The following is a 14,793-nucleotide window of genomic DNA, read 5'->3' on the forward strand; positions in this document are numbered from 1 at the left end:
GTGTGAATTTGGCTCCTTTTAAACACCCATGTGTGGCCAGGTGTGGTGGCTCATGCCTGTAATCCCAGCACTTTGGGAGGCCAAGGCAGATGGATCACTTGAGCCCAGGAGTTGGAGACTAGCCTGGGCAACACAGAGAGACCCTATCTACAAAAATAAAAAACAGAAAAAGTTAGCCAGGTGTCATGGTACACACCTGAAGTCCCAGCTACACCGGAAGCTGAGTTGTGAGGATCACTTTAGTTGGGAGGTTGGGCCTGCAGTGAACTGTGATCGTGCCACAGCACTTCAGCCTGGGCAGAAGGGTAAGACCCCATCTCAAAAACAAAACTAAACAAGAAACACCCTTGTGTGGCCATGAACCCTGTGTGTGCCCTGAGGACTGTGGGTTTTTGTGCAATCCTCACGCATGTGTAGATACCAGTATGCATGTCCTTGTGCTCACCCGAACCGCCCTACGCCCTCAGGTGGCCTGCTGGGGACTGGTGCAGCCCCCTGAAGACACTCCCAGTTGCTTGTCGCCCTCCCACCTCCGCGTCCGCCTTACCGACCCCGCGGGAGCCTTGAGTCCCAGCTCTCCAGAGTTACGGTGGAGGGGGCGGGGCATTCAAAATGACCTTATATTCCTTCGTCCCCCAAAATGTTCCCAGCTCTGTAGCGTTCCGTGGATTTTTTTTTGTTTCATTTTTTAATTTTGTGTAAAGATAAGATCTCACTCTGTTGCCCAGACTTTCCCTGGTTCTTTATTCTGATTCCCACGATTGTCCCGAGGGGGCAGGGCGGAGCGGGTCTTGAAAATACACATTGGCACAACATCCCTTCTAGTCCGCGTTCACTTTTCTCAAGGGCATCCCGCACTTTTTCTCCTCCGTTATAAAAGATACTTATGTAAATTACTGACGTGCGAATTTACATACATTTGCCAACTAACTGCGCAGCCATTTATCCATCTCTCACCCCCGTTCCTGGGCTGCGAGGAGGAGGAGGAGCTGACCCTGTAAATGAAGTCACGCGCACCGCGCTGCCGAACCCGGTGCCCGCGCTGGGGGGGAACGCGGGGTGGGCCTGTTCATGTAAATCACATAATTTGCGTGCTCCGCCCCGCCAACGCCACTTGATTCCAACATGCAGGAAACGCCCCCTCCCAGAGCCGGCCCCTCACACTGCGATCCCCCTCCCGCGCAAAGGGGGCGGGGCGGAGGATGATGCAAATGAACCTCGTGTCGGCCACGGAGCCCTGTTTCCTTTCTCCTTGGCTGGGGGCTTGTCCCGAACTTCCTCGCCCAGCGCGGCTCAGGTCTGCGCAGGCGCCGTTGCCTCCGTTGGGGCGCGGTCACGTGCCCAACGGGCGAGGCGGGGCGGGGCGTCGCGCGCGGTGGGGGCGGGGTATGGCGCGCTGTGCGGCGCAGGGCGGCTGGCACAAACGGCGGCGCCGGGGCCGGAGGAAAAAGCTTGGTGAGGAGGTCGCGGGGCGAGAAGGGAGCGGGAGGAGACTGAGTCGGAGCCGGGGCGCCGACACGAACAGGGCGGGGTGTGGGGGCGCCCGCCGGGGCCTGCCAGGGCGACCCCGGTAAGGGGGATGTGGGTGCGGCGCGGGGGAGGGACGCGCGCCGGGGACGTTGGGTGCCGGCCGTTGGGGGGGTTGGGGTGGGGGCGGGGAGCGCGCGCCGGGCGGAGGCCGAGGGGAGGGGGAGGGGAGGGGGTCCGAGCGGCCCCTAGGCCCTGTCCCTGTCGCTACAGCTCTCCAAAGTGGCCTCAGGGCCCGCCCGGGGTTGGGGGCGTGGGGGTGCCCTGGAGGAGGGTGCCTTTTTCCCTCGTCCTGTCTCCGGGTGCGTGCACCCTCTTCCGTCCTTCCCTCTGCCGCCGCGGACCCTCTCCCCGAGGGCCCCTCCCTTCGGTCAGTCTCGGGACCTCCCTTCCGTCTGGGCGTGTGTCCGCCCCCGGCCGGCTTCCTCCCGTCGGGCTCGGGTCGACCCTACCGCCCCGCTCCGTCCCGGGCCCTCCCTCCCAGCTTCCCTCCCAGCTTCCCTCCGGTCTGTTTTTCTGTCTCTGGGTCCCTCGTTCTCTTTGTCTTTGGACTCCCCAGTTTCCTCTGTCTTTTGACTCCCCCCGCCCCCAACTCTGATTCTCTCAGAATCCCCCACATTTCTCTGTCTGTCTCTGGAACGCCGAGGCAGATCCCTCCTATTTTCCAAACTCCCTCCTTCCCACCCCTCCACACCACCCTTTTCTACTCCAGTCCTCCTTTCTCTGTCTTTGGTTACCGCGTCCCACAACCCGCACCACAGTCCTCTGTCTTAGGGTCGTCTACCCAGCCTCTGGCCTCCAGCCTTTCCCTATCACTGTCCCTTGTCTGTCAGCGGACTCTCACACCTCCAGATTCTCAGGGTCTTCTCCCCGACTTGGCCCCAGGTTTTGGGGGACCTCTATAGTCAAGTCTGCCCTGGTCGTCTTCCCCACTCCTGCCCATGCCATCCCCTCTTTCCCTAGCCTGCCTGTCTCTAGCTCCTCTCACATCCCTTTTCTTTTTCCTTTTTCTAGCCACCCTGAAGGGTCCCTTCCCAAGCCCTTAGGGACGGCAGAGGACTTGGGGACCAGCAAGCAACCCCCAGGGCACGAGAAGAGCTCTTGCTGTCTGCCCTGCCTCACCCTGCCCCACGCCAGGCCTGGTGGCCCCCAGCTGCATCAAGAGGCAGAGGAGGAGGCGGAGGAGGGTGGCACCATGGGCCCGGGCGGTGCCCTCCATGCCCGGGGGATGAAGACACTGCTGCCATGGACAGCCCGTGCCAGTCGCAGCCCCTAAGTCAGGCTCTCCCTCAGTTACCAGGGTCTTCGTCAGAGCCCTTGGAGCCTGGCCGGGCCAGGATGGGGGTGGAGAGTTACCTGCCCTGTCCCCTGCTCCCCTCCTACCACTGTCCAGGAGTGCCTAGTGAGGCCTCAGCGGGGAGTGGGACTCCCAGAGCTACAGCCACCTCTACCACTGCCAGCCCCCTTCGGGACGGTTTTGGCGGGCAGGATGGTGGTGAGCTGCGGCCGCTGCAGAGTGAAGGCGCTGCAGCGCTGGTCACCAAGGGGTGCCAGCGACTGGCAGCCCAGGGCGCCCGGCCTGAGGCCCCCAAACGGAAATGGGCCGAGGATGGTGGGGATGCCCCTTCACCCAGCAAGCGGCCCTGGGCCAGGCAAGAGAACCAGGAGGCAGAGCGGGAGGGTGGCATGAGCTGCGGCTGCAGCAGTGGCAGTGGTGAGGCCAGTGCTGGGCTGATGGAGGAGGCGCTGCCCTCTGCACCTGAGCGCCTGGCCCTGGACTATATCGTGCCCTGCATGCGGTACTACGGCATCTGCGTCAAGGACAGCTTCCTGGGGGCAGCGCTGGGCGGCCGCGTGCTGGCCGAGGTGGAGGCCCTCAAACGGGGTGGGCGCCTGCGAGATGGGCAGCTAGTGAGCCAGCGGGCGATCCCGCCGCGCAGCATCCGTGGGGACCAGATTGCCTGGGTGGAAGGCCATGAAGCAGGCTGCCGAAGCATTGGTGCCCTCATGGCCCACGTGGACGCCGTCATCCGCCACTGCGCAGGGCGGCTGGGCAGCTATGTCATCAACGGGCGCACCAAGGTAAGGCCAGGTGGGGGCCTCTCTGGCAGGGCTTTGCAGCATCCTGGTTTGGCATTCAGTGCTCTGAGCACAGTGGGTTTGGAGACAGGCTTCTGGGGGGCTTCTGGGTTTAGGCAGTTCAGTGGAGTGGGTTGCTCACTTGTGGGGACTCGGGGGGGCCTTGTCCTCCCTGTGGGCCTTAATGTGTGCACCTGTAAGCTAGGAGTTTGTCCTGGAGCCACAGTGGTTCTTGACTTTGCCAGGAACTCTCTTGAAGAAACTCATGAGAGTTGCTGACTTTCACAGCATGGGCCTTGGTGGGGTTCATGGCCTCCTGGTGTCTGTCTGGGGCCCCAGACCAAGCGCAGTGATGAGACAGGCACACAGTTCACTTGTCCGTCCTCTGTTGCTGTCTGTCCCTGTCCGCATCCTTCCCTGCGCTCCTGTTGTCCATCCCTGTTTGCTGGCCCATGTCTCTGGTTCATTCATCTGTCTCCCAGGCAGGAGAAGCAGAACGGGTAGGGTGTGATGAGTGAGCCCTGGGCTGAGGGAAGGAAAGGGGTGCTGCCCGCTAGGCCCAGTGCCTGGCCCTGGACTGCATTGTGCCCTGGGTCCCTACTGTGGCATCTGCATCGAGGACAGTCTCCTGGGGCTGGTACTGGGTCGCTGCCTGCTGACCCAGGTGGAGCTCTCATCCCCATGTCTCCCACCCTTCCCCGTCCCAGTCTCTGCCATCCATTCCCCCTGTCCTGTGTGTCACTTCCTCCCTTCCCATGTTTGTCTCTTCTCTCTGCCTTTATGTGTTTGTTCTTAGTCTCTTTTTCTTTTTGCTTTAGAACAGTAGTTCTTAATTGTATTTTGGAGTCTGGGTCTTTTTGAGAATCTGTCAGAGGCCACAGATTCTCTCTTAAAACAAATACTCATTTGCTTGGAGTTTCCAGGCAGTTGTCAAGGCCTCATGGCCTCCAGCTGCCTGTTCAGGAACCTGGGGTCAGGAGCCCAGCACAGGACAGTGGTCCACAGGGCCCTTCCGGCGTGCTGACAGGATCACTGTTTTCATAGGTGGTGTGGGGGCCTGGCCTTGAGTACAGGGCTTGGTGTCCTTTGGACAGGGCCCTGTGGGGAGTGCCCACTGCTCAACACAGCGATGCCTGGCTGGCCGATGGCACGGGCTGTGTTGTGCCCTGCAGGCATGAGGCTGAGCTCCTGATGTCCCCTGCCTCCTCCTGCAGATCCCATCTTGGGTTCTGCCTCTGTGTGGCTTTCCTCTCAGGCTGGAGCTGGCTCAGGGACCAGGGCTCCCCCGGGGCCAAGGCCTGTTTCCTCCCCACCCCAGCTGGAACTTGTTCTACTTCCCTCTCCCTCCCGTTACTTGATAGCTGAGCCAGAGCCGGCCCCTCCCCGGGCTTGGCTCTGTGCGGGCAGGATCAGTGGCCTCCCTGGCTCAGCATCTTCACACCAGGTTGGCTGTTGTCCTCGTCAGGGGGAGACCAGAAGGGCTGAGTGGCCCAGATGGGACACTGCTCTGAGCCTCAATTTGCTGATCCACGGAACAGGAAAACCAGGTTACATCTCCAGCGAGTCTGTGGCAGTTTGGGGTGGGGAGAGTAGAAGGAGAAGATCTCTTGTCTTTTTTTTTTGAAGACAGAGTCTTGCTCTGTTGTCCAGGCTGGAGTGCAGTGGCGAGATCTCGGCTCACTGCAAGCTCCACCTCCCAGGTTCATGCCATTCTCCTGCCTCAGCCTCCCGAGTAGCTGGGACTACAGGCGCCTGCCACCTCGTCCGGCTAATTTTTTGTATTTTTAGTAGAGACAGGGTTTCACCGTGTTAGCCAGGATGGTCTCTATCTCCTGACCTCGTGATCCACCCACCTTGGCCTCCCAAAGTACTGGGATTACAGATGTGAGCCACTGTGCCCGGCCGGATCTGTTGTCTTTTGGTGCCTCTGGTGCCCACCTTCCAGGGGGTTGGGGACAGGGCCCCGGCGAGGATTGAAGAGGGGAAGTGTTTGGACCTTTTTAGCCTTAGGTGACCCTAATTGTCCTAGGGAGGTAAGGATAGGCCAGGCTGGACTGGGAACATAGGGGAGGAGCCGTCCCCTCCCCAGTGAGAAACAACTCCAGGCTTTTCTGCTTTTAGAGGGCGCCATCTGGACTCTGCTGGACTCCAGGGTAAGGCTGTGGGGTGCTGAGGTGGGCCACAGCGGTTGCCGTGGGGACATGGATCACCAGTGTGGCGGGCTAGAGCCAGTGGGAATCTGCTTCTTAGTCCGTTCTTAGTGGAGCTCCTGTGTTCTACCTTCCCCCAACTCCTTGACTGGGGACAGGTGCTCGGTTGACCTGTAGTTGGGAGAGAGTTGACTCCCACTGGCAGCAAGGGCCACCAGAGGGGACCCCAGGGAGGGTCCACCCTGCTTGGTTTACTCCTTGAAGAGCAGCTTGGAGGTGGGACAGTCACAGGCTTCTGACTGGGGGGTGTGTGTAGTGGTGTTGGGTCTCTTGGCAGGCCCATTGTCACCAATAGCCTTTAAGTCTTTAGTCTCCTGGCCCTGGTCCCACCTGCCCCTCCCCTAGGTGGGAGGGGTTGAGAGCAAGTTTCCTGAGGCCTTCCCCTGTGAGGGCAGGAAGTAGATACTTTCCTTGGGGCCAGAGGATGCTTTCACCCCCAAGGTGTGTATATGTGGGGGAAGGGTGGGGCCCTAAAGAGCAGGTTCCTGTTTCTGCATGTGTCCTGTGTGCTTGGTGGGAGGTGCTGTGTGAGAATGTACAGGACAGGAGGGAACACAGCAGGGCTGGGGTGCAGAGGAGGCCCAGAGCAGTGTGCTCAGTCAGCAGGTACTGCATTGGGCACTGGGGAGACTGACGTGGCCCCAGGGGCTTCGCTGTGGCTGCCTTCCAGGCCAGTACTAGGTAAACAGGTGCCTGTGCTGATGCCATGTTGTTAGGAGTGGAATGGACAATCAGCTGGAGTACTCAAGGTGACCCTTGGCCTCTGAATCCTGAATAACAAGGAGGGTCAGAAGGGAGAGTGTCCCAGGCCAGTGCAGAGGCCTTGTGGTGGTGATGAGCTCAGCCTGTTGAGGCATGGAGCGGAGTGATGGGAGTGGCACATGAGGTTGGGGGTCTTTGAGGCTGTGGCTGGGAATTTGTATTTTCTTGGGATGCAGCGAAGACCTGGAGAAGAGGGGCTCTGACTGCTGTGTGGGGAAGGATTGTGGTGGAAGAGGGTGCAGCACTGGACCCCTTCCCTGTCACCCATCCACGTGCATCATCAGTGTAATCTCTGATTGGATTCCTAACTGGGGAGGCCTTGCCCATCTCTAGTCAGTAACTCACTGATTCCAAGCCTCCTGGGCCATGGCCAAATTCTTCTCCCAGTGAGGTGGTTGCTCAGAGTGTCGACCCATCTACAGGGAGTGAGCAGTGCCCCTTCCTGAATCTTGAGGTGTAGGGTTTTTCCTGGGGGCCTCTCACTCATTGTACTCTGGTGCTGCCAGAGAGAAGGTTGTCAGCTTCCCACTGCTGGGTGGCCGTAGAGGGTGGCAGCCCTCTCTTTCCAGGGCAAGGTCTGGTGGGCGAGGGTGCACATGGTTAATGCAGAGCAGCTTAACATCTACCACAGAGGGTGAGCCCTGGGATAATGTGTTGGGAGGCGTCCTGGGGAGAGTGAGGATTGAAGCAACCCAGCCTGCCGTGGCGTGCGTGCTTGGCAAGCATCCTGTTGTGGCAGCAGCCACTGATGTTTGATCATGAATGTTTATCTTGGGGCTGTCTTGCTGGGCTGGGCCCATAGGTGTAGCTGAGCATTCGTGGGGAGCAGACGCCAGCAGAGTTGTACCAGGGCGGAGAGGTCCAGACAGATGGTCCAGGCTGGGGAGAAGCTGAAGGGTCTTTGTGCCAGTCCTCCCCTTTTTGTCTGCTACTGCAGTGACTTTGGGCAGAGGGTGAGACAGGGACCTTTTTACATTTTTAAATGGCATTTCAGCCTGTGCTCCATGTGGCAGGCACTGTGCTGGCTGTCTTCCCAGACACTTGTTATCTTGTTCACTTGTTCCACAACAACCTGTGAAATAGCCGTCAGCTCCATTGGATCCATGGATGAGGAACCTGAGACCAGGAAGTCACCTGCCTGATGCCACAGCTCCTGTGGCAGCACTGAGACTTGAACCAGGGAATTGGGTCTGCAGAGGTGGCTGGGCCATTTCCTTTACCTCTCAGCCACCTTTCTGCCAGCTCCCTGATGACAAACATCCCAGGGCCCTGGCTGCAGCATGGTAGGGCTGGGTCAGGGGAGTGGCAACTGTCAGGCAGAGGAAAGAACCCTGTAGACAGAGAAACCAAGCCCTGTTAGGTCTCCGGGGGATGCGGGTCCAGAACTTCCCAAGTTATGTTCTCAGAGGGATTAATTGCTACTGCTGTAAACAGAGCAGGTGTTTATTACCCCTGTTGTACACATCAGGCAGTTGAGGCCCATTCAGGTGATGGATCTGGCTAGGGTTATCCAGCAAATTATCCTTGGTGTTGGAATTAGGTCTCACTTTCTATTCAGACTGTAGGTTTTGGCTCCTGTTCGGATGTCTATGGGACAGATAATTTAGTGGGGATTCTTTGTAATCCAGGGTAGCAGTTCTCACATTGCTGCATGGTAGAATTACCTGGGAACCTTTACCAATTTCAGACCCTTCCTTAGACCAGGTACATCAGAGCCTCAGAGCTCCCCAGGGGGTTCCACTCCACAGCCAAGGGTAAGAATTCCTGGTCTAGGGCTGTGAGGCCACCTCCTTGCACACTTGAAAATGTTTAAATTGATATTATTCTGAAATAGCTGAGGTAGGGTTTGGGATATCTTGAAACAAATCAAACCGTCTGTTACTAATTGAGCCCTAGCTGGGTGCCAGGCCCCAGGTATGTGTGTGGGAGGGAGTGGGCTCTTGAGGCCCAGGAGCTGAGGTTTCTGATGGACTTGGAGATGGGATTTTGGCTGAAAATGGAGAAATTCTTTTGGGGCAGGCACTTGGAACCCTTGACCCAAGGAATACAGGGCAAGAAGGGGTGGGAAAATAGGTAATTCATGGCTGCTTCTCTAAGATGTGCCTGCCTAGCCCCAGTAAACCTACCTCCCTCCATTCCTGCCAGGCCATGGTGGCGTGCTACCCAGGCAACGGGCTCGGGTACGTAAGGCACGTTGACAATCCCCACGGCGATGGGCGCTGCATCACCTGTATCTATTACCTGAATCAGAACTGGGACGTTAAGGTAGGGGTGAGGGTGAGGGTGGGGCTGGGGTCAAGGCTAGGGCTGGGGTCAGGGCTAGGGCTGGGGCCGGGGCAGGTGGGGCTGGAGCCGGGGTAGATGGGACGTGCATCCACTCCATTTTCCACTCTCAGCCCAGATTCTGGCATTCTCCTGTTCCTCTTCTCAGCACACAGCCAGGGGTGCAATCTGCTGGCTCTTCCTGGGAAATGGCACCTCCTCCTCTCTATCTGGCTGTGTGATGGGAACTCCCCTCTTTCCGGGAATGGTGCTGTCTGCCCAGCCCCACCCGGCCTTGTAATGAACACTTTCCCCCTTTTCCTGTCTTTAGTAGCTTCCTGCCCATCTCCATGGTGATGCAGACTCTGGGTTGTCATTCATTTTGAGAGCCCGAGGGGTGGGAGGGAGTGATACGGGCGGATGCTGCGCCCCCTAGTGGGCTCCCGGGTGCCGTGGGAGGCAGCGGCTCCTGGCTGGACAGGCCAACCTCATCCTCTGGCCTGCCCCCAGGTGCATGGTGGCCTGCTGCAGATCTTCCCTGAGGGCCGGCCGGTGGTAGCCAACATCGAACCACTCTTTGACCGGTTGCTCATTTTCTGGTCTGACCGGCGGAACCCCCACGAGGTGAAGCCAGCCTATGCCACCAGGTATGACCTGTACTTCTGGGGATGCACCCAGGTGCTCCCCCTGTGACAATGTCCTGTCAGAGCCTCAGAGTGACTAGGGAGCGACCAAGTACTGAGAGGGGGCCTAGGTGGGAGCAGAACCGGGTGGCTGAAAAGGATGGCCTCCTAGCATGTGTGGATATGGTAGCTGGAATTGCAGAAAACTGATGTCCAACCATCCTGGTCCCCAGGTACGCCATCACTGTCTGGTATTTTGATGCCAAGGAGCGGGCAGCAGCCAAAGACAAGTATCAGCTAGGTACCTGCTTCCCTCCCTCCAGTCCTTCCTATTCCGTGGGCCCTGTTGGGCCTCATGCCACCCCATCCCCCTCATCAGCCTCTTGTTAAATCTCACCACTCATTTTTCTTCATCTCTGCCCACCTTCCTTAGACAGTCCACTCTTCTGGTACCCCAACAGGAGCCCCATTTCTTCCTGGTCCTCTCCCCATTTCCCCAGGTTTCCCTTGGCTTTTTTGTCCCTCTCCTGATGACTCACTGTCTCCTGTCCCCTCTCACCCCCAGCATCAGGACAGAAAGGTGTCCAAGTACCTGTATCACAGCCGCCTACGCCCACCTAGTGGCCAGTCCCAGAGCCGCATGGCAGACAGCTTGCCCTGACTTCAGGAGAGCCCTGGGCCTGTATTGGCTGCTCCTTCCCTGCCACCGCTGCTGCTTCTGACTTTGCCTCTGTCCTGCCTGGCGTGGAGGGCTCTGTCTGTTGCTGAGGACCAAGAAGGAGAAGAGACCTTTGCTGCCCCATGATGGGGGCTGGGGTTGTGACCTGGACAGGGGGCAGCCTTGGAGGCAACCGTTACCAACTGAAGCTGGGGCCTGGGTCCTACCCTGTCTGGTCATGACCCCATTAGGTGTGGAGAGCTGGGAGGAGGCATTGTCACTTCCCACCAGGATGCAGGACTTGGGGTTGAGGTGAGTCACGGCCTCTTGCTGGCAATGGGGTGGGAGGAGTACCCCCAAACCTTCTCACTCCTCCAGCCTGGAATGTGAAGTGACTCCCCAACCCCTTTGGCCATGGCAGGCACCTTTTGGGACTGGGCTGCCACTGCGTGGGCAGAGTAAAAGGTGCCAGGAGGAGCATGGGTGTGGAAGTCCTGTCAGCCAAGAAATAAAAGTTTACCTCAGAGCTGCACACATCTGACTCCATCTGCAATTTAGGGCCTTTATTGACCAAGGAGGGTACGGAGGTTTGAGGGCCAGTGAGCCCACTACAGCGGAGCCTGACCTCAGCAGGCCACTAGCTGGAGCTGGAAGGCTGGGGGGACACTGCCCAGGCCAGTGAACTGCAGGTGAGGTTGATGGTGCCAGGGTTTACCACAGGGAGCAGGCGGAACCTCTGTAGGGTGGCTGTAAGGAATAGGAAGATCTCCAAGTGGGCCAGGCCTGTGCCCAGGCACATCTGCTTTCCCAGGTACACGGGTGCATAGTGAGCACCATGCACCCCAGAGCCGGTCCAGGCTGGTCCCCGTCTTCTCCTGCCCGCACCTGAGGCAAAGGGCATGAAAGGGTCATTGCCCTGGAACTTGCCCTTGTCCAGGAAGTTGGTAGCGTTGAAGCAATCTGGGTCTTTGAATTGAGTGGGGTCAGTGTGCAGTCACAAGCGGGAATCACAAAGGTGCCCTGGGGGTACATGCAACTAGGTTTACCTGTGGGCTTGGTGAGCATGTGCACCTCCTCCATCCAAGGCCCTTTTTAAAAGCCCAAGGGAATAGGCCGGGCAGGTAGCTCACGCCTGTAATCCCAGCACTCTGGGAGGCCGAGGAGCATGGATCACGAGGTCAAGAAGTTCGAGACCAGCCTGGCCAACACAGCGAAACCTGTCTCTGCTAAAACCACAAAAATTAGCCAGGTGTGGTGGCAGGTGCCTGTAATACCAGGTATTCAGGAGGCTGAAGCAGGAGAATTGCTTGAACCCAGGAGGCGGAGGTTGCAGTGAGTTGAGATCATGCCACTGCACTCCAGCCTGAGCGATAAGGCGAGACTGTCTCAAAAAAAATAAAATCAAAAAACAAAAACCGAAGGGAAGGCAGGCCTGCTATCCTGCTCCAGGAGTAACTGATTGTGCTTCAGTTTGCACAGCGCACACCCACCGATTCTGGCTGATCTCGGAATACACCTCATGCACCCGGGCCCCGCACAGGATTCCCAAACTCAGTGGGCACCTTTGGGCAGACAGTGGCTGTGCAAGTGGGTGTTGAGGGTGAGCGCGGTAGCCCCAGCGGCACCACGCTGATGAAGCGCTGGATCTGGAGCAGCACTGCTTTGGTGTAGGGCAGTCACTGGTGGTCGTCCGGGCTTGGGGCGCGCCTCCACCCTACTACAGGGTGCAGCTCCTGCACCTTGGCTGGGGCCGGGGTAGGCTGTGAGCTGCGCACTTCCAGGACCCTCCAGCCATCCCCAGACTGCAGCCTCCCATTCTGGGTCTCCGGCTTGCAGACCTGCCACCTCTGGGTACTTAAGCAGAACGAGGAGTCCATAGCACAGGGTGGTGCTCGTTTCGGTGCCACCAAAAAAGTGTGTCATCATTACTGACGTCTCCTCCTGGAAGTGGCTCTCTGGGTCCTGCTGTTACTGTGGGCAGAGGAGACGCGCTGCCGCGTGCCAGGCACCTGTTGGTGGGAGGCAAGGATAGAGTTTAGGGAACTGGGAACCACGCCTTACCCATCTGGTCAAGCAATTGATGAAATCGCGGGGCTCCGCCGGCTGCCGCATCTGCCAGTGTTGTTGGATTTGCTCACAGATGAAGACCCACAGCTCCGAAAGTTTCGGAAGATTCGGCGGTGCCGGCCTGGGAGCCAGTCCATGAGGGACGGGGAAATGTACATCTGGAGAGACAGGGTCTCAACAAGGGCCCTGGACAAGGCCACTAGGTCTTAGTTTCCCTTCAGGGAGATTGGACCAGGACGTTGATATTGGAGGTTTTAGAACTCTAGAACCTTACTCTAACTGTCCCATTCTAATGATCCACTGTAGGTAGGTCTGTGTACTCGGGATTTGGCATAAGGCTGGACGCACAAGGGAGAGACTGTGGCCGGCCCTCTCACCTCGCCCCATCTGGAGCTCATGATGCGGAAGTTGTCACTGAAGAGGTTCAGGAGCCTCAGGAACTCCGGGTCCCCGTAGCCATAGCGGTTCCCGAAGACAAGAACAGATAACATTGGATACAGCATTATCCAGAAGTCGCATGGGGTCAAACGGGGCTCCTGGAACAGGACGGTGGTCATAATGCGTGGTCCTGCCCCCAGCCAGCCCCATGGGCTTACTGGCTTCCTTCCACCCAAATACCTTCCCGTGGCCCCATCTTGGCAGTCCAAGGGCCACTCCCACACCAGTCCCTTCTGCCCTCCCAGCCAGGCCGCACCAATGGTGGCTTGCATTTCGCCTAGCAGACAAGCCGCCTCCTCCAGGACATGCGCCTGGATGGTCCGTGTACCTAACCCCAACTCCTTCAGCGCTCCAACTGCAAAATTGCGCAGTGTCCACCGGCGCGGCCCGTTAGAAAACAAGATTCTTGTGGTGGGGACAGGAAAGGAGGCGGGCCCGGGAGTCGGCCACGCCCCATCCAGGAAGCGCCAGGTCACTGGCTACATCCCTTTCGGGGCCTCCGACTCCTGCGGCCGACTTCCTGCGCTTTGCTTCTTTACCGGACCTCTAAGTGCCCTATCCACACATTGGCCCCCCGTTTGCTGGGCTCGATTGCTGACCTAGGCTGGCTCTCGGGCTTTGACTCTTAGGCTCTTCTCTCCTCTTGGCTGCAGGATGAACCTCGATTCGAACCTTACGCTTTAGCGCCGCCGCGCCCTCTCTCGGCCGTTTGCACCTCATTAGCTGGAGTCTCTATTAGGCCCCGCCCCCATTTGCCCGCTTCTACCGTTTACGGGCCCAGCCTGAGGTGTGCAGGCCGGCACGGCCAGCGCCCGGGCCTCACCGTGTCCGCGTGTGAAGCGTTCGAAGACTGCCATGGACCCGCGGCCGGAGAAGGCATCCGCCTGTAGCAGTAACGCGTCCCGCAGCGCTGCGTAGCCGTGCAGCACCACGGCAGGGCGCGGGCCCAGCTGCGCTGTGAACACCGGGCCCCAGCGGCCGGAGAGCTACAGGGAGCCGGTGCTCAGCTGGTGCCCATCAGGTTTCTCATCGGAGCTCTCGCCCCCAGCTCTCTCTTCCTTCAGACCCAGGAGTCCTCGTCTCGGGCCCTCATTCTTCAGGCCCAGGAGTTCAGATCCCCAGCTCCTTCCTCCCTGAGATCCAGGAGTCCAGGCCCCCACTTCCTTCTTCCCTTGGGACCTAGAAGTCCAGCTTCCCAGCCTCCTGCACCCTCAGAGTCGGGCTTTTGGGCCCTCAGTACTCAGCCTCCCCACCTTGAACCAGGGGAACAGACTCTCTGCTCCCCTCTTCCCACAACCTGATTTCCTGCTCTGGGCTCCTTCCTTACCACCCAGTGTCCCGACCCCAAGCTCTCCACTCCCTAGTCTCCTTTCCTAGAACTCAGGAGTCCTGAGCACTCATCCTTCCTGTCCTTCCTCAGGGTCTTAGAGTACAAGCCCTTAGCTGTCTTCATTCAGGAGGAGTTCTAGTCCCCAGCCCCACCTCCACGGATCCAAAATTCCGTTCCCCCATTCCTGTAGGGAATGGAGCGCGTGGTCCGTGCCTCCGGACTGCAGCTGCAAGTTCCCCAGCAATAGGAATGGCCTGGGCCGGGGAGGTAGGGACCCTCGCATCTGAGCGCGGCACCCACCCTACACCCACCGCGCCAGCGCCAGCGCCAGCACCAGAAGCCACAATAGCAGCGCTGCGATACCCGTGATCATCATGCCTGCAGTTCTCCACGCCTGGACCTCTAGTTGATTTCCAAAAGGTCTTGGGTGGAGCAGGGGCGGAGACCCGACGTGGGAGGAGTGGGCGTCTCTGGGCTGCTCATTCCGTGGATTCCCCAACCAGACGCCTCCACCCTGCCTCCAGCCCTAGTGGAACTGTGCCCTGGCTCCCCCTGGCTTTTTTTGTGTGTGCCTGCCTCAGCCTGCCCTACTTAGCAACTTTCGTGCACCAGCATTTTCATGTCATCACACCTGGCCAGCAGGTGCAGCCTCCTGAGCCCCTAGCACCTTTGAGTCCAATTTACTCGGCCTGCAGGTGTGTATTCCTCAATCTCCGGGCCACCTCTGGGCCCCCTGAATGCTGTACCCTGGACCTCTGATTCCTAAATACACACTGACTCTCAAATACACTTTTTCTTCTTCTGTTTTTTTTTTGTTGTTGTTGTTGTTGTTTTTTT

The 14,793-nt window shown here is 58.7% G+C and overlaps 2 protein-coding genes across 7 annotated transcripts; one reads left to right on the plus strand and one right to left on the minus strand.

The window, feature by feature from the left end:
- The first annotated feature begins 1,347 nt into the window (after positions 1 to 1,347).
- LOC105495320 (egl-9 family hypoxia inducible factor 2) lies at positions 1,348 to 10,653 on the plus strand. Of its 3 annotated transcripts, none has more exons than XM_011764699.3 (6): positions 1,348 to 1,455; positions 2,542 to 3,609; positions 8,724 to 8,843; positions 9,351 to 9,487; positions 9,697 to 9,764; positions 10,029 to 10,653. In XM_011764699.3, the coding sequence occupies exons 2-6, from the start codon at positions 2,773 to 2,775 to the stop codon at positions 10,082 to 10,084; spliced, it is 1,218 nt and encodes a 405-aa protein (XP_011763001.1). In that variant the 5' UTR covers positions 1,348 to 1,455; positions 2,542 to 2,772; the 3' UTR covers positions 10,085 to 10,653. The 3 variants fall into 3 exon arrangements, with proteins under 3 accessions (XP_011763001.1, XP_011763003.1, XP_011763002.1); XM_011764701.3 differs by lacking the exon at positions 1,348 to 1,455 and adding an exon at positions 1,677 to 1,829; XM_011764700.3 differs by lacking the exon at positions 1,348 to 1,455 and adding an exon at positions 1,686 to 1,897.
- Positions 10,654 to 10,685: 32 nt separating this feature from the next.
- Positions 10,686 to 14,338, minus strand: LOC105495323 (cytochrome P450 2F3-like). Of its 4 annotated transcripts, XR_011617571.1 has the most exons (4): positions 12,883 to 13,370; positions 12,566 to 12,724; positions 11,168 to 12,130; positions 10,686 to 11,006 (listed from the first exon to the last, which is right to left on the minus strand). XR_011617571.1 is itself a non-coding variant. In XM_071086882.1 (3 exons), exons 1-3 carry the CDS (start codon positions 13,504 to 13,506, stop codon positions 12,047 to 12,049), a joined length of 300 nt encoding a protein of 99 aa, XP_070942983.1. In that variant the 5' UTR covers positions 13,507 to 14,338; the 3' UTR covers positions 10,686 to 12,046. The 4 variants fall into 4 exon arrangements, 1 of the variants encoding a protein (XP_070942983.1); XR_011617570.1 differs by having other exon boundaries at positions 10,686 to 12,130; positions 13,226 to 13,370; XR_011617569.1 differs by having other exon boundaries at positions 10,686 to 12,130.
- Positions 14,339 to 14,793: the final 455 nt, after the last annotated feature.

The sequence above is a fragment of the Macaca nemestrina genome, chromosome 20 (assembly GCF_043159975.1).
Source record: "Macaca nemestrina isolate mMacNem1 chromosome 20, mMacNem.hap1, whole genome shotgun sequence".
NCBI classification, from domain to species: domain Eukaryota; kingdom Metazoa; phylum Chordata; class Mammalia; order Primates; family Cercopithecidae; genus Macaca; species Macaca nemestrina.